General features: G+C 39.5%; 1 protein-coding gene across 4 annotated transcripts in view; it reads left to right on the forward strand.

The window, feature by feature from the left end:
* Window positions 1-25,921, forward strand: part of MSI1 (musashi RNA binding protein 1) — a 27,091-nt gene extending 1,170 nt beyond the window's left edge. Inside the window, exons 2-15 of one of the 4 annotated variants that reach the window (XM_018557423.1) lie at window positions 412-452; window positions 690-771; window positions 855-939; window positions 8,115-8,156; window positions 8,869-8,961; window positions 10,303-10,351; window positions 15,408-15,490; window positions 17,027-17,144; window positions 17,810-17,890; window positions 18,192-18,248; window positions 22,272-22,328; window positions 22,627-22,781; window positions 23,257-23,318; window positions 24,529-25,921. In XM_018557423.1, the coding sequence (XP_018412925.1) occupies window positions 412-452; window positions 690-771; window positions 855-939; window positions 8,115-8,156; window positions 8,869-8,961; window positions 10,303-10,351; window positions 15,408-15,490; window positions 17,027-17,144; window positions 17,810-17,890; window positions 18,192-18,248; window positions 22,272-22,328; window positions 22,627-22,781; window positions 23,257-23,298 (985 nt within the window). In that variant the 3' untranslated portion in view covers window positions 23,299-23,318; window positions 24,529-25,921. The remainder of the gene's footprint in view (window positions 1-411; window positions 453-689; window positions 772-854; window positions 940-8,114; window positions 8,157-8,868; window positions 8,962-10,302; window positions 10,352-15,407; window positions 15,491-17,026; window positions 17,145-17,809; window positions 17,891-18,191; window positions 18,249-22,271; window positions 22,329-22,626; window positions 22,782-23,256; window positions 23,319-24,528) is intronic. The other 3 variants (XM_018557424.1, XM_018557425.1, XM_018557426.1) reach the window with 3 other exon arrangements.

Genomic DNA, 25,921 nt, shown 5'->3' on the forward strand with positions numbered 1-25,921 from the left:
CACTAGCCAATGCCCCTTACAATTTAAGGTTGGTGCCCAACTTTTGAAGTGTTCTCTAGCTGTTGTCAATGGGCCTGGCGCCTAAAAATATCCTGCTGGCGCCTGGATTGGACAGACTGGCTCCTGAATTTCATAAATCCAGGTAGCCATTGTGCCTTAAAAATTACAGCTGGCGCCTAACTTTTGAGCTTTAATCTAGTTTTTGCCAGTGGAGCTGGCTCCTAAAATCCTGCTGGATTGGACAGGATGGCTCCTGAATGTCATATTACTTTGTTCCCCCCACAGATATATATGTATCTATGTTTATATACATACAGACACACACACACTATGTCCCCATAGATGAACATTGAGCACGTGGCTTTTGTTTCTTTCTTGATTTTTTTTTTTAACGTTTTCTTGGCTTTGCAGTAAAATGTTCATCGGGGGACTGAGCTGGCAGACTACGCAAGGTAAGCACAATGATTGTAGAAGGTGCCTGTTGGGGTTGATTGTACTTCACTTCCATCTTTCCCTCTCATGTTCTCCACCCTCTTCTGTCTTCCTCCCTCATTTGTGCATCCTCCATCCGTGTCTTTCTCTCTCCCTTTCCTCCTGCTCGGACATGATGCGATTGGATTTTTTTCTCTATTGCATTCTGGGATCTGTCTGCCACGCTTGGTTGTGATAGGCGGCTCTTATATTTCTAGAGGGCCTGCGAGAGTATTTCAGTCAATTCGGAGACGTGAAGGAGTGTCTTGTTATGAGAGATCCATTGACCAAAAGATCCAGGTGAGGTTTGCTGTAGCTTACATCGGCACGCTTCGATTAGCATTAGACCGGCAGTCTTATATTCTTCGTTTGCTCTTCACCAGGGGATTTGGGTTTGTCACATTCATGGACCAGGTCGGAGTAGACAAAGTTTTGGCACAATCAAGGCACGAGCTTGACTCCAAGACGGTATGATCCTCACATTTTGATTATCATGACTTCGCTGTATGGAAAGTATATTATTTGCTTTTAAAAGTACAACTTGAAATGGGTAACTTTTTTTTATTTTGATGCTTTCAAGGCAGTCAATTGTTAAACTTTGCAATGCCTATTATAAGGATTGTAATAAAATATTGAAGTTAGGGCCGTACTATCCAAAGAAAGCTGGCTGTCATGACGCTTCGTGTGAAAAATCTTAGCGACACATGCAAAATCTTTCTAACTGAGTTGACTTAAACTGCACACAGTGCGAGCAATAGAGGTGAACTACAGCGTTAGAGGCCCTGTGATGTCAACTGCTGTAGATAATGCAGACTTGCTGGTGATGTGTTTGAAAAGTAAAGTATCTTTTTTATTTAGCAGGCAAGCAATTTAGACAGCATGTGGGGGAAAGCAGGTATGATACTGTGTTGTATAGGTTTTGTCATTCCCATTAGTGATGCCACACTTTAGTTTACTAAACAGAATCTAGATAGACTGCTGTGTTGATTACTGGAAACCAGATGTTAGAAGGTCGTCAGTTTGTACAAATGCTTTTTTTTGTCACATATCCATTAATGTCTTTTAGCTTTTTAGTTATTTATTCTATCATTTTTTTCCTCCTATGATGTGTATGTTTGTGTGTTTGCCTTATGATTTTATTTTTCATGACACAAAATGATTTGTTTATTAAAAGTCACTTGTGGTAGGTCGTGATTTTTTTTTTAATGCTGTTTTATTTGGATTCTGTACATTCTAAAATCAAATATATAAGCAAACCTAGATCAGCAACAGGTACAGACAAATGATAGAACTTTTAGTTATATCGTTGAACTTTTCATCAGGATACATCATTTATGAAATACATAGTCGATTATGGTTAAACTAATTATTTTTTCAGTAATGTGTTCACTAGTACAGAGCAGGACAAATCCCAGGAGCCAGGTCGCCAATGCTCCTAAAAAATTACATCTCGTGCCTAACTTTTGAGGTTTTCTCTAGTGGTTGTCAATGGAGCTGGCTGCTAAAAAAGATCCTGCTGGCTCCTGGATCAGACAGACTGGTTTCGGAACCACATAATAATTTGTCCAACCCTGCACTAGTATATAACCATCATATGAAGGCAGATACCAACACTCTCGTATTCATAAACAACATTGCCCATTATACGTAGCTTTTGTCTTGCTGGATAACCTAAAATTGTTTTACTTTGGGTTGTCAAGGGATCTGATTCAGCTTAGGAGATGTTCAAGGTTACATAATAGCAATGCACATATTTTTTGCATAGTGTTTTATAAGATTGGATTTGTTAATCCCAGTATAGCACGTTAAGTTCATATATTGAGTGGATCAGGGCGTATAGATTAGGACGTACCCTGTCAGTGGTTTAGTTTTTATTTCCTGAGAAAGTTGAATCAAGACATACAGTATAACAAGCAAGTAAGATACGTTAACTATATATAAAATACAAATATTTCCCAGTTATTTGTACATGCTTTGTGTGCAAAACCTATTTAAATGAGCTCCTAGAGCAAGGCTTTTATGCACCAGTGCTGGTACTAGTACTATTATATGAAGACATTTCTATTAGGGATGTCCAGATACCAGTGCCGATACTTGGCATTTTCACAAGAACTGCCAGGGTTGCAGCGGTTGTAGCTGTGACCTGTCTCTGGCTCTCCACCACTGTCCTGAAATCATTAGTCTGTATTGTTTTAGAAAAACTGTCACATGACACTAACCAAAAATGTATCAGTACTTGTATCTGTGAGGACTTGGACAAGTATCAGTACTTGTACTTGGAAAAATGGTATCGGTGCACCACTTATATATATTTATAAAAAGAAAATAATGTATTAAAATGGGGATGTACAAATCCCAGGACCTCCATAAACTCCTTAAAAATGACAGCTGCCTCCTAACTTTTGAATTTTTCTCTAGTCTAGTCCTGGAGCTTTAAAAGTATCTGTACATGTACTTTTACCGAGTACGGTACTTGGTATTTGAACATCCCTAATTTCTATTATAACTATGTATGTTTACATTGAATCCTATGCTTACTGATAAAAGAGCAAAAGAAAGAGGAGGTGTTTCCTGTAGCACCCAGTCATACTTCAGCTGTCATTTTTCTAGCTTCTGATTGGTTGCTTGGGGTAACAGCTTTGCTTTTGTCTCTGTAAGGAGTAAATGGGGGGATCAGGAAGAACAATTCAAGTAAATGACTTGTGGTATTTTATATCAGAAGCCAAGAGTAAAGCATGATATGAAAAATAAAGACAACATCTGTGTCTGTATTGCACAATATAAGTAAATGTCAGCGATGCAAATAACTAAATGAAACATTTATCCCATATCATTGAGTTTATTTCAAAACTCAAGAAAGAGGCCTTCACGGCACAGTTTGTGCAAAATGTGTTAGGATTAGCTTTCGTTAGGTTGTCATCAGGCTTCGTCCTTTCCTCTTGAGGCTTTACAGTGTCCTTTTTATGTGAATTAATGTTTTGTACATGCGTGTGTTATACCTGCATGTATGCTATAGCTTCCTCTACACATCATGTACAGGTGATGTGACCTCTTGCTGCAAGTGCCCCCTTTCTCAATGATGTAAAGACTTTACAGATCACATGACCTTTTTACCTTGAGCTTAATGATGGCGTTTTCTTTGGATATTGTTAGTGCCCCCCTTCTCAATGATGTAAAGACTTTACAGATCGCATGACCTTCTACCTTGAGCTTAATGATAGCATTTTTTTGGATATTGTTATTTAAAGAACCTACAGCAACAAAGTCTAAATTTGTAAAGTGTAAAAGGAATAGTATAGTATACATTTTTTTTGTCATTGCATTAATATATTGTCATTTTCTTTGCTAAGTGATCCGCACTGATTGGAGTTTAAAACGCAATTTGGTGAAGTGGTTGCATTGAGCGTGTCCCAGTCGGTGGGTTCTTGTTTATCAGTGTGAGCTTGCTGGGCTCTGGGGACTGTGTCTCTGCAGACACAGGGGGAGGGGAGCAGCGCTGCACATGCTGCTGTCCCCTGCTCCTCGGATGGGAAGTTTCTTTTGTTGCCTGGGAGGGGACAAGTGTGCGTTTCATACAAAGAGCAGTTGAAAGCAGAAGGGATCCACTGTAGAGTCTTCATTATAATTTAACTGTGGATGGAGGGATAGAAGGTTATGTTAATAGATCTCTTGGAGTTGGAGGGATCTTTGTTTGAAATGAACACAAGTTGCTCTCAGCGATTGTTTAATATACTGTACCCTTCTTTGTCAATTAATTGTTTGGATCGCAAATAGCTAGTTTGCTGCTAGGTTAAAGTGTAAATGAAGTTGTACAGGGTTCCTTAGTTCAAAGACTGCACATGCCGTTCTTAAATTCTTTTCAGTCAGTTCTATCAAAGTATCGTTTTTTGGTGATAAAGCAAATCTCAGGAGCCAGGTAGCCAAGGCTTCTTAAAGTGACACCAAACCCAGGAGTTAAATCTTAAAAATACATTCAAGTACCTTAACTAATAACAAAAATGTATCTTATTTGTGTATCACTCGGCAGTAGATCCTCAAATCATCTCTGAATTGGTGGTGACACTGTCCTTCCTTCTGGAGGGGGGCTACTGTTGTTTCCCATGGTCCCTGTGTGTGTTGTAAAGTAGCCACTTCTCCAAGTACGCTCCCGTGATGGACTACAAGCACAATACAAATTAGTAAACTAAACATGAGACTGTAGTCCATCACAGGAGTGAGCTTGAAGCGGTGGCTACTTTACAACACACACTGGGTCCATGGGGAACAAAAGGAGCCACCCTCCAGAAGGAAGGACAGTGTCAGCACCAATTCAGAGATGATTTGAGGATCTACAGCTGAGTGATACACAAATAAGATACATTTTTGGTAATAGATAAGGTACTTGAATGCATTCTTAAAATTTAAGTCCTGAGTTTAGTGTCACTTTAATAATTACAGCAGACGCCTAACTTTTGAGATTTTCTCTAGTTGTTGGCACCTAAAAAAAATCCTGCTGACTCCTGGAAAGGACAGACCGGCTCCTGAATTCTATATTTTTTTGTCCACCCCTGTGATAACAGTATATTAGTTTTAAAAAGTATGAAAATGACATTATCGTGTGTAAGTACTGGTACCAAATAGAACAGGTATTACAAATATTTTACTCAGCACCAACAATTTATGCAGCACTTTACATACTGAACACTTGCATCATTGCCTGCCCTTAAGGAGCTTACAATCTAAGGTCCCTACAGTACATGGGCCAATTTCCTACCAGCGTGTCTTTGGAGTGTGGGAGAACACCTACTCAAGCAGAGGGAGAGCATACAAACTCCATGCAAATTGTGTCCTAGTTGGGATTCAAAGCAAAGACTCAGAGGCTGCAAAGCAGCTGTGCTGCCCCAGACATCTAGGCCAAGTAGAATATCGCATAGTAGGAAACTTGTGTAAGCAAGGACCTTTCCGTCTCTATAGTTTGTGCTAGTTACTGTCACCTGTAGGATCTGTCAAATAAATACTGACTTTCAGAAGTGTAGTAACATGGGTTATCGAAAGCTGATTTCTGTGATTTTACATCATGCTATGGCTAGGCTGGACAAATCCCAGGATCCAGGTAGCCAATTCTTTTTAAAAAATACAGCTGACACCCAACTTTTGAGGTTTTCTCTAGTTGTACCAATGGAGCTGCCTCCTAAAAAATCCTGCTGGGTCCTGAATTGGATAGGCTGGCTTATGAATCCTATATTAATTTGTCCACCCCTGTGCTATAGTATAAAGGCCTTAAGTGCTAGATAATTCTTGATGTGCAAGCTTGTAGCCGGCTATTGGCAAGTTCCCGCCATTGTGTGAACAGCACTTCTGTGTAATTGTATCCATTTGGGAATAAAGATTACAAAAAAATAAAGCTTTTTTCCCTCCAGAATACATTCTAGTACTGTCTGTCTCTGTCTGTCCTTTTCCTCGGCTACTGAATGCTACAGGTGTCTATGCCATTTACCTGTAACAATAGTGACTTCTGTTTAGTGATGTGAAATTGGTGCATTCCCTCCTGCTCAGAGCTGCAGTTTTCTCAGTTAATAGCATCTTCCTGGCCTTTGCTGAAATAGCACAAAGGAATGTCATGACAAAGGGGTATTGTTGGGATATTCTATCTCCTGTTTTGATTTCTCTCCCTTGATGCCCAGGAGCACAAACATTCCCTGGTTTATGTCTGCTTTGTAAGGGCCGCATACTCTCTGCCAAATCTGACCCTTGTATGCTTCTGTCATACCAGCAGGCCTCATGTCCCGTAGACAAAAATCTTATCATCCAAGAACTAGTCAGGGGTTACAATTCCCTCGCCTCAACTTCTTAGGGCATGGTTTTTTGTTTGAGTGAGTAATAACTGCCGGAAATACAGGGATTTCTTTATTTTTTTGGACATTGAGACAAATACATTTAGACAGTAAATAAAGTTTAGACAAAAATACTCGTATTACATAAAAAAAAAATTATTACAGGTATTTATATTACAGGTATTTATATAGCGCCGACAATTTACACAGTGCTTTACATAGAGCACATTCAAATCATTCCCTGCCCTTAAGGAGCTTGCAATCTAAGGTCCCTATCTCATATACATACATACATACAGGGACAATATTTAGAGAGAAGCCAATTAACCTACCGGCATGTCTTTGGAAATTTATTAGAACATTTTGGCCAAGACTCGGTGGCAGCTCAGAATTGGCTAGGAAGTCCTCCCTCTGTCAATCTTATTTTTAATGTTTCTTTATTTTTGCGTAAAGTTGTATGAGTTATTCTGCACAGTTTTGGTGCAATATATAGGTAGAATGCAGATACCTGGACACCTAAACAGTGCATATGACGTTGCGTCTCTCGCTGGGTTTCCTCATACCTGTATGTGTGTTCTTGAGAAATAAATTGTGAAATGAGCTGTACTCCTCTGGTGAATGTTTACAGTTGTCATGGTAACTTTTCAGATCATTACTGTGCAGCTACATTGACATAGGATCCGTTCTTAGATCTGTTTCCTAAGAGAAGGGCCTCATCAAAGCTAGAAAAAGAAAATGCTTATGCTGCTCCATTAGTAATCTTTACGGTTCCTAAATTTCCATCGCTCACTTCTGTGTTCAGTCACTTTGGGTACAATGCTGTTTAAACATAAGCAAATTGTTATGTATAATGTTATCATTAACACTTCAGCTCAATTAAATTGAAGTGCGCAAACTTCAAAGTATCAAGTTTTTTTTGTTCTTCTTTTCTTAAGCGACATTGTAATAAATGAGTGTATTTTACCATAAACTTTCAACTCAGAATATGTTCTAGTCCAGTGTATTGTGGGCGATTGTGGGCTTTTTAAAATATTTTTTTTAAACTTTTAAAATTATGTTTATATTTATATACTTGCATTAGTCAGTTTGCTGCGTTATTAAATTTTTATTCGTTTATCTTTTGCAGCAATCACATGTTTAGAACTTCATTATATAATTCTTATTTTGCAGTGTGAGTCACATGAGGCGGGAAATATAAAAGCTAGGGGAATTGAAAGTGACTATGTTGCCCATAACAACCATTCAGATATGTCCCTTTGCTTTCATATCTGCGCTCGAAAAATGACCACTTGGATCTTCGATTGTCATGGCCAAAACTTTTTTTTAACACTTTGCACTAATTTTCCATTTTTTTTCAAATCTTAGGGTTGTTTTTATTATTTACATTATTTTGTGCATGCTGTTCATTTAGGGTTTTTATTCCTTTTTTTTTTCAATTGTGTGTTAATCATAATTTGGATACAAGTCAAAATCTGTGATTTCTGGGGTCTTAATAGATATCGTAGACTGTCAAGGTGCTGTTTTGTGTTGCACTTGAAGTTTCAGGGCCAAAGTCTGAGACTTCAATCATAGGTTTTTCTCCAGTTTGTATTTTTGATTTTTGCAGCATATGACAATTTTTGCATTATCGCACTTGCAGGCCTATTTCGTATTCTTTGTACAGTATTACCGGGTGTGCATATCTTTGCGTTACTCACTAGAGTTTATGACTTTGTCTCTAATTAAACAGTTTCTTAGTTTGTAGTTGTTTGTGTGTGTAGAACTCCTTCTTCATTTTATTACTCGCCTAGCTACAAAGTTGAAATATTTGCAATATTTTTTTTTTTTCAGATTGATCCTAAAGTAGCATTTCCGCGCAGAGCTCAACCAAAGGTGAGTTTCTTTTGAGGTGTCCTTTAAGACTGGAATTCAGTCTTGCACAGGAACTGGTATATTGCAGTTGAAGAACTACAAGCCCCACCATGCTTTGTCATTCAACCTGCTTGCGCTTTCCGTACAGCTACAGGTTCCCCAGGTCTAGTTTAAGTGGTGACTGTAAAGCGAGCAAACATGTTTCCCCCAAAATATTTCTGCGCACACATTCTATTAGAGGTAGTCATGCCAAGCGGTTAAAGCAGCAGGGAGAGGGGATGGGAGGGAGATGTAACTATTGGAAAGCAATCGGCTTAAGGCCAGTAACTAGCAGGTGGATCAGAATTGGGTCCTGCAAACACTGGCAGAATTGGGTTAATTCCCTTAAGTAGTTTGTTGACAGACGGTATCTTGGTGTCAGAGCCAGGAAGCTTAGCGCCAGGCTAATTAGGGGCAGCTGGGAGACCCTCAAACCAAGCAGGGCTCATTTTATTTATTGCTGTGATTGTTTTTGTCAGATGCTTTTATGTGAACTAAAAAAGAGAAAATCTCTTACAGTACTGCTAGCATCAGCATAATACCTTTCAACGTACCATGCAACCTCCTGGTGAAGCAACAAGAAAAAAAAAATTATCCCTTATGTCATGTGCAGGAACAGCACCTGTGTTCTTGTCTGCTTCCAGTCTCCTGGTCAGTCTGTGCTTTAGTCATGTCACCTGATTACTTATTACAGATGGTGACAAGGACAAAGAAGATTTTTGTGGGCGGCCTGTCTGTGAATACAACTGTCGAGGATGTAAAACAATATTTCGAGCAGTTTGGAAAGGTGAGTGTGTGGTTTTTCAGGTGTGGCCGTTCGCGGTAATAAGAGTTTACTGACTTTAGATGTAAGGGCAAGCTTTTATTTGCTCCGTGGTCTACATGACAGCTGGTAAAGCAATTCTTACCCATGTCAGTGGTCAACATGTGGGGAGGATTCAAAAGTAGAATGGAGTTGGGGGGTGGCTTCAAAACAAGAATAATAGATGTTTTATCTTTTTAGTATTATTATTGTTATATAATATTATTAGATAAGCCACACATTTTAAAACACTGGTAATCAGATTACTACAAAGACCCCACTCCCATCCGTAACACCTGAGGATGACCCCGCCACGTCATAAAGCCATGACAGACCCTGACGAACAAGCCTTGCTATAAGGTGATTAGATCCCATTTAATTAGGAGGTTGGAGAGATCTCTGGATGCCTCGGATTTCTCTCCCATCGGCAGCAGATTATCTAGCACAGTATACTGAGTGGGGGGAGGATTTATGCGCCGTGCATAGATGACCTAAGCGCACTGTGTTGCAGAAAGCCTCTGTGGACAGCAGGTCACCTGCACCGAAAATAAAGCACAAATGAAATGTTTCACTTGTTTAGCGATGATTTCATCCTTTCACTTTTCTTTTTTATTTGTTTGACAAATTTTCCTTTGTTTCTCTCTTTTCCTAGCACTCCGTCCTTCACTTGTGTTTCACACTCTCTCCCCCTGATATCTGGTGGGGCCCTCTCCCCTCCCCCCATCTTTTCAGTTGCACACAAAAGCTTTTGCCTATTTCCCTCTCCCCTGCGGCTCAGGACATACTAAGCTGCAGTCATAGTAACAGGACAGGGCTCCCAGAGCCGCTCAATCTCCAGAGAACCAAACGGTTTTGTTTGAAAGGCAAGAAACTGTTTGACCTGATGAGTAAATAAATATCTCATAGATCTTACAGCCTGAAACTAGCGGGACACACAGAGAGTTCTATGCTGGCCACAATTCCCTGCACTCCTGCTCTCTCCCCCGTGAGCTCTGGGTACCTCATGCATTTCAATGCCTTTTTCCCCCCTTCAATCTAGAGTCACTATGTGGCCCCCTATTTCTTTTTCTTTGCAATGCAGGCCTTCTTTTTCCCTATTCTTTAGACCGGCCTTCCTGTTTTCCTGCATCCTTTTCTCCTACGTGCTCCACATGTGTTGTTTTCAGTCTAACACACTATTTTAGTTAGAAGTACTTCTGCGCTGTACTAGTATCCCGTATCTTCACCAGCAGCGCATTCAGGAGGTTAGGTGCTTTGTTTAAAAAATGCCCTACGTTTCTTTTCAAGTGCCCACTGACCGCTTTCTCCCTGTGTTTTTTTATACAGGTTGACGATGCCATGCTAATGTTTGATAAAACAACAAACAGGCACAGAGGTAGGTATCGTGTGTGTGCTGCAATCAGTGCTTTCAGTTATTTTGCAGAAATGTGGCTCCACAGATCTGCTTTGTGTGATTTGATAATCCTCTTTGCGGAGGGTTTTGTGTGTGTAAAAATGCAAGTTTCTGGTGATGAGTGTTCAGCATGTGGTCAGTGCAGAGTCGAGCTGCACATCTGGACACAGCTCCATTGTTCTCTCTCTTCCTGACACAGAATACCTGTCCATCCTCCCTCTGCTCCCTGCAGCTGTTCTTCATAAGTGACTCACTTGTGTGACTTTCACAGCACACAATTATATATGGCGTATAGACACGCCAACCTGACCCATTTTAACTCGGTGTTATTTATCTACCTAGGAACACAGCACTGAAATATGCGTTGATTGAATCTCTTCTTCTGTAAAATTTTATATAAAAGCCTTTTAATATACAATAAGGATGTCTATGCAAAGTTCTGGAGCAGAGAGAGCATTGCCTGAAATGGGTCAGGTTGACATATGTAGAAATACGTAGCAACATTTTTAGACATTTTTAAATGAAGGAAATAAATAAAGGAACATTTTAATATTAATTTTTTAAACACTTTTAAGGCTGTTTTAGATCTTTATTGATTACATATATATAATCATTATTTTACAAATAAATGCTTGATACAGGGTGCACCCTTGAGAAAGGATTCACAGATCACTCGACAGAGAGACAGAATACAGCAGGATCTGTTTACTTTTAGACTTTCTCTCTGATTGAAACTTCATAAGAGTCAGTCTCAGCAGGAAAACAATAAGTCACTACTCTGATCCATTAAGTTGTGTGTCAATTTCAGTTTGAGCTATGTGCACTGTAAACAACAGACTTTTTCAGCAAAGCAGATAAGATTAATTGTGTGAAAAAGAGTCAAGAGCTCCACCTGCTGGATGTAATTGAGAGTATAAAACATTTACATTTACCTGACAAAAATGAAAAAGATTTTTTTTAAATGTGTTTTTAGTGCAGAACTTAATGAGTAACAAAAAAAATATATTAACCCCTTCGTGACTGACGACGTACAGTGTACGTCGCCAGCATCGGGGCTGTTTAAACAGACTCCCGGCGACTTTTGCCGTCGGGACTCTGTTTAAATATGTAACCCTTTATAAGGGCCTTCTTGGATAATGACAAATTGTACTTCTGACGCCAACCCTCCTTTCAGTAAAATAGAGTTTCTGGCTTCAGAAATAACACTGAAATCCTTGAACTACTGTTGTTCAGTTTCATTTGGCGGGCTTAAACCTGGCACAGGGGTATAATATTATCATAGCCTGGCCTCGTTTTTAACTGCAGGAGGCAAAGTGGGCAAACTCTAAACGTATAGCCCCTAAATTTTAATTCACAAGGCAGGTGTGGGATGGGGCTCCTTCTTACATGAACAAGCCCTTTAGGGCCTGTTCACATTATTGTATTGCATTAAATGCATGGGATCCACTAGGTGCGCTGCTGCATTGCATTGCCCTTCGCCCCAGTGCATCTCCCAGCGGTCAATACCAGGCAATGTACGGTATTGAAGTAATGTTCTATAGATAAAAGCCAACATACATGCATAAGTAATATAACTTTGTTTTGGTAGAGATAGGCAGATAAAATAAACAGAACTGAGAAACAACAAAAATCTACAAACTTGTAGGAAAAAATGCCAAAACATTCCCTACCAGTTCATAGAATTTAATACAAATACACTATAATATCTTTAATGTATCTTCTGTTTGCATGTAAGCTTGTACAGGTCTCCTTACACTATACTCCTGTTCATTTTTGTTCACTTCTACCGTAATCTTATTATCAGTTGTTGGGTGTGTTAATTCTCCCACAGTACAGTCATATGGTGGTATGGCCTAGTGGCAAGTGGTGTGTGTACATTTAAAATACTCTTTCCGCTATTTTATAGACACGATTGAGTCCTATAATATTGTCAGGTAATAAAAACTCAATGGTTCATTTCGTTTGCAGCTCATACATTGACAGAGTTATTAATATGATCCTGAAACAAAAGATCAGGGCTGTAGCTACCATGGGGCCTCAGGCACAGCTGAGAGAGGGTCTGACAGGGTGCCGTTGGCAACAAAGGCGTTAGGCAGCCGACACAGTTGTGGCTCGGCAGGGAGAAGAGGAGCGGCACAGCCTCCAACTTCTCCTCAGATCCCTGCTGCTCTCCCCCACCTGTATGGCCAGAGGTCTCTGTGTCCTCAATCTCTTTTCCTATTTCAAAAGGGAAATGTCAGAGGTCTGTTTAGACCCCTAATATTTCTCAAAGCCCCCCCAGGTCTTACATACCGCACAGGTCTGTTGGGGGGCACAATTTTCTTTTCTTGCCTTAGGCATAAAAGGAGCTAGTTACGGCTCTGCAAAAGATCTTCCTGTAATCAACAGAATCACCAAACCAGTTACATGCTTGCACCCCAATTTCTCAAATGTTTTATGATGGTAAAAGGAGTTAAGGCCGTGCCCATCCTACACCTCTAATCTGCTGCAGGACTGTAACTTGAATTTATTGAATTATTGCAGCCTATATTATGGACATCCTGACTCAGCTTCTAGTTGGTTGACTGATTAGTTGGCCCCGTTTGTGAACTGGAGCACAGTTACATTGCACGTAATTGCATCTGGCCAATGACAACTTCTCACTAATTTCATGAAAGTGGGCTTTAGTATGTTGCAGTCTAGTTGTGAAAGGGGTTTCTTAGTAATGTCCATATATATGCACTCTTTTCATTATAGAGGATATTTAATTTTGTGCTAAGAAAGACAAGAGATTTGAGAATAGCTCACAGGTAGACATTCAGCATAATCAATCAAAGCGTTACAGGCAATGAATGAGGTGACATCACAAAGCCAAAGGCTAATTTTGGTATTATCCACCTACTGAAGGATGACTATTTGGTACCTTAGGGCCTTTATCAAGTCACATTGGGAGATAGTTCTGAGGCTGTGCATTGTTACTAGCCTAGGTGGTTGTCATGGCAGGTCACAGAGCGTAGCCCTATGGGAAGAAATCATGTTGTCTATTGTCATTGAACATGGTAAGCACTGCGAGAACCTTTAGTGGTAGTCTTGCTGTATGAGTTGATAGTTTTTTTTGCCGAATTAAAATATAAGTTTAGAACGGCTAAATCATATCTCATGGCAGAACTGTAGAAGAAGGTGTATATTATGAGGTCATAGTACATTGCCTACATGTGTTTGCCCTCTGTTTTGGCAAATACTCCCCGGGCAATACAAAATAAATACACATGTATGTATATTTATTTAAAAATATAATTTATCCACAAAGGGGTATTCAATACCAGTTTTCAGCCAGTAGTATTTGAGTAGATTATTCTCTAAAAATGCCATATGTAAATGTGGTTGAGCAATAAGGATAAACCACTTTGGTTAGATGACCATGGCTCACACATTGAGACTATTCTCTCTGTCTGTCTAGATCGTTTAGTATAATTTTCCTTTATTTCTTGCATTTTGGAACTTTCACAATATCTTCTGAAGGTGACAAATATTTCCAAATTGGTGTCCACAATTATGTTATAGGCACAATGAAGAAAAACTGAAACTAACCCTTGACATACATACAAGGGACACTGTCCATCTGCTCAGTACTTACTTTTCTTTCTCGTCCATTGAGGACAAGGAAAGAAACAGTCAGGTTATACTGCCGTCTACAGGATGTTTAGGACACGGGCAAACAGAAAAATTGTAAGTCAGTCCAGCTTGCCTCAATTGTTTCTAGTGTTTTAAGAGGTTGGATGCCTTTTTTACATTTTCCTGTCACCTCTGATTTTAGTTTGGCAAAGATTATTGCTGAGGGACTGAGTGCTGATAAAATCCGCTCAGTGGAACAGCATGCACACATGCACGCTACACTCTCTTTCCAGCTATTCAGCCTGGAGCAAGTACCGTTGCACTGCTGCTCTTGAAGCACCACATGAATTCTGGACTCTGAGCTATTTCCACTGCCTGTCTACAGTGACTTTGTCTCCTCTGGCCATTTAAAACCCTGCCCAAGTTTGTGAGTACTTATGTGAGGCCTAATTGGATTACCGCTGTGTGTAAGTACCACCAAAGGACAGTCCCTCACCCATCAGTTGGACTGCTTATGGATTTCTGTGTCACTCAATGGACAAGAAAGAAAATATGATTTTTGTACTTACTGTAAAATTTGGGAGTACATTGAGGAACACAGGTCCTACCCCTCTGTATTTTGCAGTTTTACCCTGGTACTGCTCTTTGCTTCACAAACCTATGGCATTTTGGGTAGAGCAGGGGTTATATGATTTCTTGATTACAATTCTTCTGCTTGTCTGTGTCCTAAACCTTTTGTAGGTGGCAGTATAATGCAATTGTTTCTAAATTCCTGTGTCTCTGAATGGACTCTCACAAAAAGATTTAATTGTAAGTTTAACATTTTTATTTTTCATACAAACGTTGCTATAGTCCACCAATACATTTCAGTTGTCTTTTATGGTGACCTGGTAAAACAAGCCTGCTTCTGATGATGTTACATATACTGCAGGTTCCTTGCTGCTTCTCACTTACAAAAAGTTAAAAACAAATCAGTTCTAATAAGTTCAACACAGGTCCAAGTAGATTCAAACCAGCCTTGCATGTTTGAATGTGTTAGGTGATACAGGAAGCAGAGGGAGAGAGAGAGTTACACAGCACAGGTTTCAGAAAGTACGCTCCTGTTGTCCTACTGATCCTGATAAATGGCCCGTGAAATCTGGCCATACTGTGTTAAACAGAATTCATATTGGGGCATATTACATTGAGGTTTTTTTTTTTAGCTGAGTTGCAATGTTTAATTAAAAGCTTTAGTAGTTCATGGATTGAAGTCTCTTGTTGTCTGGAATGACTTTTAAATGTAAAAGAGTTGATTGTAAGACCCTAATCAAAGCCCTTAGAGTAAGCTTCTGTATTAGCTCTTTATCTAACCTAAGCCAGTCAGTATGTTCTGACAAGGATGACGATTTATGTTTGTTTTTAATTTAATATGGCTGAGTGCCACTTTTCATTTTTATTATTGCAGGGTTTGGCTTTGTTACCTTCGAAGGAGAAGATATTGTGGAGAAGGTCTGTGAGATCCACTTCCATGAGATCAACAATAAAATGGTAAGTTAAAAAAAAAACTGTATGAACACTTAGAACACTGGACCTTGTGGATTGGGGTGGAGAGTGCAGCCAAACACCTTTGGAATAGGCTTTTTGGGAGGGTAGAAATAGTAACTGGTTTAGGTTTTATAAGTATTACAATCAACTGCCCTCCAAAAAAGAATTTGCTTAGCCAGGAGTGGTTGCTAGCACCAAAAGGCATTTGTTTTCATACAATCTGATATTGCTTAGATCAAGAGCTGGTCAGATCATATCTATGGCTGGTTTTATGCTGGCTGCTCACGTGTGAGCCCACTTGTATGGAAAGTTGGACAATGTAGCTTAGAGACATGTCAAAAAAAAGGATATTACTGTGCAAGTATGCATGCTCAAAACTGCTCTGGCTTTTGGTGGAGTGGGAAAGGCTCAGATCTTCTGCCAGTTTTTATTGCTAATTGTGTCCAACTGGGTTCATTCGTCCTTGAACAAATTGTCACAGAAAGTAATGGGAAATCCTAAATGTTAGAGTTGTCATGAAAGCAAGAGGTGCGGGTAAATCTTCCAATGGGGAAAAATGTTCAGCTGGCAACTGTCTGGGGAGATTTCCTCTCATTTTCAGTGTCTCCAGGGCAGACAATGATGGAAAATCTCCCTAGCAGGACACAGACAGCAAAAATCATCTGATAAAGATTTTAACCCTTTTCAACTCTATCCAAAGTTAAAAAAAAAATGGTTTTGCATACACTTTAAAGAAACCCTGTCACAAGACCGCTCATTTCAACAACAATCTTCCCATAAGATTAAATATATGTGCATTTAATGTATTTTATGCATGTTATTTACCTGTAAAAGCCTGCCTAGTGTAGGCATCCAAACTGCCCTGAGACTGATGCTGGGGGCCGCCATCTTGAATGTGATGTCAGCAGCCCCAGGAGACTGTGCTGTATTTTTTCCCTTTGAGGCATGTCAAATATTTATTTATTTTCTTAATGAAAATACATGGATTGCTGCTTCTTAGCTCAATGTTCCTTAGACTCGTGGGGGTTGCTGTTCTAAATTTGATTATCTGAGGTCCTGTCTTTCATAAGCTTTGTGACCACACTACGCATGAATGCTGCTGAAACTCCCACTGTAGTATTTCTGCTAATTGACCTTTATGATGGTGAAATTATTTCTGAGAAGTTAACATAACGCATTTTGTGGTGGGTGCCGATTTTAAAGGGTAAATCCACAAAGATCTAAGAGGTGGAATGGTGTGCTGTTTAACTATTACTTGCTTTTCACCAACCGTACAGTTTACATTTATGGTTGGCACACTTCCAAAACCCATAAACTTTATTGGCAATTTCTGTCACTCCGCTAGAGGATACTGCAGTATACCAAGTCCCAGAAGTGTCCTAACCGATATTATATTTTGGCTGACTGGCACATACAGTATGTTTGTTTATTTACACATTACAATCACCCCACTCCAACAATAAGCCTTTAGTGTTGCTAACCTTTAAATGTTTATGAGACTGATGTGTTGTTAATATATGGTACGATTTCTTTCTGTAGGTTGAATGTAAGAAGGCACAACCCAAGGAGGTGATGTCTCCAACAGGCTCTGTACGGGGACGCTCCAGAGTGATGCCATATGGAATGGACGCTTTCATGCTCGGCATCGGCATGCTAGGTGATTATTAAAGGAGGTTGGAGTAGTAGTCTTTATGGTGTAAACCACAAGCCAAGTTTCTACCTTCCGGGCACAGCTGAATATTACACCATGCTAGGTGATTATTAAAGGAGGTTGGAGTAGTAGTCTTTATGGTGTAAACCACAAGCCAAGTTTCTACCTTCCGGGCACAGCTGAATATTACACCAAAAAGATTTTTTGAAGGGGTTCAATAATACTTTAATGTTTCTGTTTTTTAGATATGGAAATGTAAATATATTTGCACATGAGGGAAGTCATCATACTGTATATTTTCATGACATACTGTATGTAGGCTCTGCTTCTTTCTTAGTTATACATAAACCTAACAGTCATGGCAGAATGAATGAAGACAATAGGTTCTCTATGTGGCTAACTGCTCCTATCTCAGTAATATAAATCCTTTGGTAGGTAAACATCTCCCATATATCTATTTCATATGTGTATTTACCTGTTTGCCTGGGGTTCAGGTTCAGGTCTAGGCCTCTAGATTGGGAAACATTGATGCCCAGGCTAACCTAATATTCTAGGAAATAACTGTCTCGAGAAAAAGTATCTGAAGGGTTGGACGATTTACATTACTGAAGTGAAAATGTACTTCCAGATTTCTCTTTGTAATGACTATTTCCTTTGCTGTATTTTCTCAGGATATCCTGGTTTCCAAGCAGCCACATATGCCAGTCGCAGCTACACAGGGTTAGCTCCTGGGTATACTTACCAGTTTCCAGGTAATTGAGTCATACACTATTATATGGCGGTGTCTAGATATGTATAATGTGCATGCTCTTTCTTCCCTTGGTGGGAATGCGACTTGGGGTTGTTGTGAACATAGTGGCAGATTAGCCTAAAAACTTCTCTGCTCTTCTCAATCTCTGTCCATTCGTGGAATGGGTGTGTAAGCAATACTATATATTTATTTGGATTTTAGTGGCAGTGGGTGATTATAAACAGCTATTCCATACTCACTGCCAGTCACATCTGTAGGCTGGACATCTAGCCACTCCTAAGCTGTTTCACATTTCGTTTTAGAATTTCGTGTAGAGAGAACCCCACTCCCGGGCACCCCCGTTCTCCCAGAACTCACAGGTCAGTCCCATTAATTTACTAAACCTCACAGCTGAGGAGAACAAGATGAGCAGAGTAGGAGCTGGTGGCAACCATGCTCTGAGGGTAATGTGGAGGGACTACATCTGCCACATCAGTGCCGGCCTCGGAGAAAGGATTGTCTTCTGATGGAAATTCTGTACTTGTGTGTTGGAACTTTAAAGTGCCACAGGGCAAACATTTTTTATTGCTGGGGTGTTTTTTGGTTTACGGGATGAAAATACAGGTGAAACTCGAAAAATTAGAATATCTTGCAAAAGTTCATTTATTTCACTAATGCAACTTAAAAGGTGAAACTAATATATGAGATAGACTCATTACATGCAAAGCAAGATAGTTCAAGCCGTGATTTGTCATAATTGTGATGATTATGGCTTACAGCTCATGAAAACCCAGATCCACAATCTCAGAAATGTTTTGGCAGTGTGGGCAGGTGCCAAGTCCTGCTGGAGAATGAAGTCAGCATCCCCATAGAGCTCGTCTGCGGAAGAAAGCATGAAGTGCTCCAAAATCTCCTGGTAGACGGCTAAGTTGCATTAGTGAAATAAATTAACTTTTGCACGATATTCTAATTTTTCGAGTTTCACCTGTATGTCAACTTTTACATGAACATTATTTCCTCATCTCTGCTGCGGGAATTTTGGTGACATTTTGTGGTTCAGTAAAACATCTCTAATACAACATATTTTTATACTGTTAAGTCTGATGCTACCCACTAGGTTTAAGGTAAACCATACCTGTAATGTGACATTTCCATGCCCCTCTTATGCTGTGCTTCATTCACTTTCTGGTTCCATAATCTTTTAGTCCTCTTTGGTTAGATCATTATCTGAAAACCCCATATAGTCCAACTCCATAAGTGGACAGCTGGATTTTAGAACAACTTATATATAAACCAGCCTGACCTTACACCTGTTTTATCAAACCCCCCCAAAATAACCTTCTCTTATTTGCTCCACTTTGGTCGGTGAAATATACAGTTGAAACTGTTTTGTACTGTTCGATTAAAAAAAAAAAAAAACACCTGTTGATCCTGCCAGAAATCTAATCCTGTCCTGTCCTTTTTCAGTTTTATCTCTAGCATTCTCAACTTCCTGTTTAGAGTACCTCTTTGTACTACAGAACACCCCCTTCCCTATGTTATGGAGATACGGAGAAGGGGAGATGTGCTGTAGTCCTAACTCACTTCCTGTTCTAGGGTGACACTGCTGTTCCTCCACAGATACAGTATGGTGAGTAAACATTGTCACTCTAGGACATAAATTGTGTTACTGGCAGGATCACCAGGTGAAAATAAAGGATAAGCTTGAAAAAACGAATACAGCCACCGCTTTGAAGCTTGGTAAGCTGCAATACATTATATTTTTGTTTGTGGGTTTAGATGCACTTTAAGGCTACCCAAAACTAAAAAATGAAAAACAAAATTAGATTTGTGTAGAAGTTATCATTTTAATTCTCTAGCTAGGGGCTTGTCTATCTCTAGAAACAAATTATAGGTCACACCATTCAGCCTAAAAACCAGTATCAGTCTATCTAGCCATAATAAGAGTGATGTTGGTCCAGCCCCAACTTGTCTTTCTACTGGAATGTATTTAGCACCTTTGTGCATTGCTATTCTTCCTGATTTTGGGTGGACGTAGCCTTTAAGTCCTTGTACAGATGGCTGGGTTGATGGTCATCTTTGGATAAAAGGAAATGAAAAATCCAGTAAAGGTCATGATGTGATATGCTCAGTTGCACCAAGAGATTTTGAACACATTATAAATTCATTATTTCACATTCATCCATATATTCTGTGTATGCAGAGCCTTCCAGTGATATGTGAAGACTCTGGAAACATGGGAGCAATATGTGTGTTCAGCCTGAAAAAAAGTCATATTTTCATTATTAAGGAAGGAGGCTTGGATACATTTCTTACAGTGACCTTGTGAGAGATAACAGCTACACACAACTGAGTGCCTCCTAGCTGACTCTCACTACAATGTAATTGCATACTTTCTTTAAAGTTGGACCTTTTTTTTTTACACTTTAAAGGTAAATATTCAGTTTTTGTGATTAATATCAGATTTCACGCTACATACAAGTCTCTTGAAATTTTATGTGGTGCAACTCATTTTCTGTGTTCCAAAGCATGCTGGATCATGAGCATAATTGTGGCAGAGCAAGAAGCCCTATTGCAATAGCCAGTACAGAGACTGCATGGGAAAATCCAATGCATGGTAAAATCCAGCACATACACGTAAATAAATCATAGAGCCGGGCTAGGCAAACTCCGGTCCTCCTGCTGTGGTGAAAGGTCAAGTCCCATTAGGCATGGCAGAGAGCAGGGGAGTGAGTCAGATGCTCCTTCATATCTTAAAGTACAGGATAGTTTGTTTGCTTCTGGCAGAGGAGCAAAGGAAAGGTGGGGGGGTTTATAAAGCAGACCTGCTGCCTTGCCTTGCGTGTGCAAAGAACAGGTTTGCTTTAAGTCTTCCTATGTACATTTATCACTTTCATCACTAAAGGTGCCAAAATACTGCCAGCTTTAGTGTTAGAACCAAAGTCACAGGGGTTGATTTACTAAAGACAGATAGGCTGTTCACTTTGTAAGGGAATTTTCCCTTAGCTTTGTATATGTGTTGACAGTACCCAAAGAATACCCAATCACGTGCAAGGAAAATAAAAAAAACAGTATTTTTGCTTGCACATGATTGAATGATGCAGAACTTAACTTAATTTACTAAGCTAAGGGAAAATTACCTTTCAAAGTAAACAGTCTATTTGCCTTTAGTAAATCAACCTCCATTTCTTATCTGTCTTGAGAATCAATGTTTCTGTGCTATGCATCGCTGCACCGTGCAGGAGAGTTTAGGCAGTAGTGTCAGACTTAGCAGTCTCTTATGTGATAGCACCTGTTTGGAAGTGACTGGTCCTGGTCGGTACATTGATATTATTGCATCTTCACTTCTACCTCAAAGCACTATGTAGATTTGTAGGAGAGGTGCTAGATTTGTCAACATTTCTCTTCTATGAGGTGTCAAATCTTCTTGGAGGGGCTGCTCCCTCACAAAACAAGGGACCCCCAATCAGGGGGTTTCAATTAGAACCAAGTACAGAATGTGGACACCACTGCTGATAGTAGAGTCCGAAATGGTATCTTATTTATAAAGATCAATAGAATGGAACGGCCAACACCCCTTCATCTGGGCCTATGGGTTACATTTGTTACCTTTGTAACTTAATTCCTTTCAAATGTTTTGGACTCAGAGAAGGAATGGCACATAACAATAGTTAGCAGTTCGTGAACAATTGGAATTTTAGCTGAAGGATTCACGTTCTGCTACCTTCTCTGAGTCCAAAACATTTGAAAGGAACTAAATTACAAAAGTAAGACTTAAGCCCTGATGAAGGGGGATATGGTGGGCCCCCTGAAATGCATTGCCTGTTTCATCCTATTGAACTTCATAAATTAAATACCATATTGGACTCTACTATCAGCAGTGATGCCACTTTTTTGTTCTCAGTTTATTACGTGGCATGCAGTGTAAAGTGGAAATACACTAAGGCCGTAGCTCGATCTTGGATTGTCTTTTGTTTATGAACCATTAAACACTTAGCACATATGTGGTATTATCCAGAGCAAACTCTGATGCCCTGCTTTAAATGTGAATGCTGTTTAACAAAACATCTGATGAAATAATTTGAGTCACAGCATTTTAAGGTTTTATATTTACTTTATGATTACATAATCCCTATAATAATTTACAGTAGTTCAGCAGTCTCCAAACCTGCATACCTTGAGGAATAGTAGTCTGTATGTAGGTAAATGTACTATGTATTTCTACTGCATGCTTGTGTGCTGTTATTCATAGAGGTTTCTCCACTAGTTTCCTGATTTTTGTTTGTTTTTGCATGCCCTTCTGTAGAGATTTTTATATTTCTAAAGGACGTGTTTAGAGATTTACTAAGTCTTGGGTCCAGTCCTTGTTCTGGTTCTTAATGCAGTTTTCTTTTGTTTTTCAGCCATCCCACTGACTGCATATGGACCAGTGGCAGCAGCGGCAGCGGCTGTGGTGAGAGGTAACCAACCTAATAAAAAAACACACTTGGGGCATTTTCATTAGTTTACCATTACTTTGTAAGAACAAGGGCTGTTTTGGGTACCAGCGGAACTGTATATATAAATAAGAAACTTTGTGGAAGATACACACAGTTCACACTGCAATTACTGTATGTCTACAAATGGATTGGGGAATGTGTATGAAAGGGTCTTTGTACTGAGACAATGCAAATGTGATTTACTAACGTTTATGGGGGGAATGTATTTAGAGTCGTAGGAGGAGGGGGGAAGAGTGTATTTTTTTACCTTGTAAACAAGGCTCCACTCCAACTCGCACAGGGGGTTTCCTGGGAACAAGCAGCCCGGGGCCAATGGCCGAACTATATGGCGCAGCCAATCAGGAATCGGCAGTCAGCAGCTACATCAGTGCAGCAAGTCCAGCACCTAGCACTGGCTTTGGACACAGCCTTGGGGTAAGTGGATGTGATTCGATATGTAAATATACATGACTGGAAAAAACATGAAGGGGTATAAACAATGCTTTTAGATTGTCCAGGCTTTATAACTCCATGGATGTTGCAAGGTGGCAGGTTCATAGATTAGGTATACCTGTATATCAGCTAAATTTTACATGCATGTCAAGACTGGAATGCCTAATGCTTCCTTGCTGCTTTCAGATTTAGCTATCCAGGCATATGGCCAAATTATAGGGTCTAAATGTTCCTTAGAGAGTCCCTCTTTTATCCCACGAATACGCACACAACATTCTACTCATATATTATTGCCCATGGTACCTCTGCAACTATGATTCTGATCATTACATGATATATGTTAGATCCCAGAATAATTTGTACCATGTTTTACTGCCTATATAGCTTTTTATGTTGATATAACTCTGCAGGGTTGAGAGTTTTTATAGCATTTTTAATGAGAGTGTTTGTTCTTCAGGGACCTTTGATTGCCACGGCTTTCACTAATGGATATCACTGAATTTATGGGTCACAGTGAAGGTAAGAAGGAGCATGTAATCCATGTTTAAAAGAACATAGTATCCACAAAGACAAGTGCATCTAATACTGGTTTAACTGTGCATTTTCTTGTATATAATCAGCCATTTTAGACCATTGATGTGCGGTGAAGTCTGTGAAGCTGACAGCTTTTTCTTCCATATTGGCAGTTGAGGCTCTGCCTCACCTGCCTTCCCAGACTGCACGTCCCTGTTTAAGACTGAACTGAGGCTCATTACATACTAGGAAGGAATTCAGCTGCATCTATAAAAATATCTGCCCCACCCCTATAAATCATCTTAACATAATTTAATATTCCTTTTCAAGAATGTATGTATATGTATATAACACACTGTGCCTTATTTTCAAATCAAACAATGTGAATAGGGATTAGTCCCACTCTGCATTACTGTAGTATCAGAGCAATGGTGTAGACTGGTGTACAGACTCTCCAAGGTGGAAGATCTGCTTGTGAGGTGGCTTCAATATGCAGTGTTCTCCCTAGAATATTTTTCAATTGGTTGGGATGAAGAAGTAGCTGGGTGATCTATTTAAAACAAGAAGGGAACAGTGTAAAACTACAGATAAATCTAACTATGAATGATTTAGATATTGTCCCCTTTATCTTTTGTATGAGTGTGATTCTGACCACTCACATTGCACTGCATCAGAAGCTGTTAAAATTCAATGTGAAATCAGTCAATTGAAAGGGCAGAATCATCTGTCAGACTTCAGGTATCCTAAAGCTGGCCATACACTTTTTATTTTTTTCTCCTTCAGCCCCGCAGGACTGAATGACAAAAAACTCTCGATTCCCCCATCTAGCTCTAGAAAAATCAACATTTGTCACATGAGGATATCCCAGCGGGGACACACACTGGTTGAATTGTGGCCTGGTCAGCAGGACTTGGCCAAAATTTGACCATTGTATGGCCAGCTTAAGACATCTGACCTAAGTGAAGAGTCAGACCGAGACAAAAGAAGTAGGTATACATTTTACCAATAACGCCTAGCTCTCACAGAGTCATTAATTAGATTTTGGTGGACATTTCAAAAGGTCAGACCTCCAGCTGGACAGGGTATAGTTTGTCTCAACTATAGGTAAGGATGGGCAGACCAGTGCAGGTTTTGATGGATCTGGCATAGGTGTTTTCAGTGTTTGGATTTGGCATGTAAGAATGTGACTAATATGACTCCATGATTCCCTCCACAGGTTTTTGGAAGCTCTTTATGTCTGTGACTGTCCCTCTCCACTCAGATTATCAGATGGCCACACGCCACCTTGTGTTCATGCAGAGTAACTGGTGCCTCCTGCATTATTCTTCCTTTCACCCCAGAACATTTTATTTATTTCATGTTATTTTTTTCTTCTCTTTCTTTCCTTGTTCGTCATTTTGTTTTGTTTTTTCCTTTTCTCATCGTTAGTCTTGTGTTTCCATGATAGATGTCAGGAAAACATATTTCATAACTAGGTAATTTTTGTTCTGGTGGGTTGCTGGGAAATTCCGGTACAACATGCTGGAGGGAGGGAAGGGATTATATGGTCCAGCTGTCTGGGAATGTGTTTCATTTATTTTTAACTGAGAAAAAAAAACAAATATTTTTTATGTAAATTTCGGCTTTTATGACATGAAGTGGACAATGCACAAGAACAAGACAAATGTATATTTTGCTAAATGAAAAACTATTTGTAGAACAGAAATTATTTTAATTTTCTCAAAACTGGTTTGATTTTTTTTTTTTTTTCCTCTGTAAAATATGTAAATATTGCAGACTGATCGCTCTGCCACCTCCAGGTCTTTTCTGGCCCCGGCTCTTCCTTTGCCGACTTGGGTCCATATTTTAGCAATATTTTCCTAAAACCTGAATGGATTGACAGGTTTTTTTTATAAATTTTTTTGCTACAACTGAGTTCTGTCCACTGGAATAAACTGGTGCGTTGTCAGCGCAGGAGATCGCTGAGCGCCAGCTACATCCTTGGCACAAATTAACTCTTTGAGTGCCACCCTTCTTGATGTCACGGAGGAAGGTGTGTGTTTTTATGCAAACGCATATAACATAGGTTTTCTTTGGAAACCAGAAAAAAAAAAGATGACTGTGATGATAAGCATTGTCAATGCATTAGCCTTTTAGTTATCATATAATACATATGTGGGCTAATTTAACCAGGCAAAAAGTGATGTACAGTAACGCATGACAACCAGTCAACAATCATCTCTTATTGTTCTGACTATTCTAAACTGAAACAAAAAGATGGGATTTGATTGGTTAGTATGTGGCACTGCATTTTGCACATCATCATTGCTTTTACTCTGCCTTAAATGAGCCTAAGAGTCTAAAAGAGACTTTAATATTTATATATCCTGGCGACACTTGCAGTCAGGTATAATCCTTGTAGTGTCAAGGATATCCAAAAACTTCCTACAGTTAGGAAATAAGAACATTCCAAATCCCTGATGTGTATTCACTGTCTCCTCCAAGAGAAAATGTGTGATGGTACATAAAGAGTTAATTGTGAACAGGAGTGCATACAATGCTGTATTGCAAGTTCAAAGCAATAATGTTTGTTACTGCAACTGGAATTTTTTTTAAATAGCAAAAAAAAA

Source organism: Nanorana parkeri, unplaced genomic scaffold (genome assembly GCF_000935625.1).
Source record: "Nanorana parkeri isolate BGI_ZX_2015 unplaced genomic scaffold, ASM93562v1 scaffold282, whole genome shotgun sequence".
In the NCBI taxonomy this organism is placed as follows: domain Eukaryota; kingdom Metazoa; phylum Chordata; class Amphibia; order Anura; family Dicroglossidae; genus Nanorana; species Nanorana parkeri.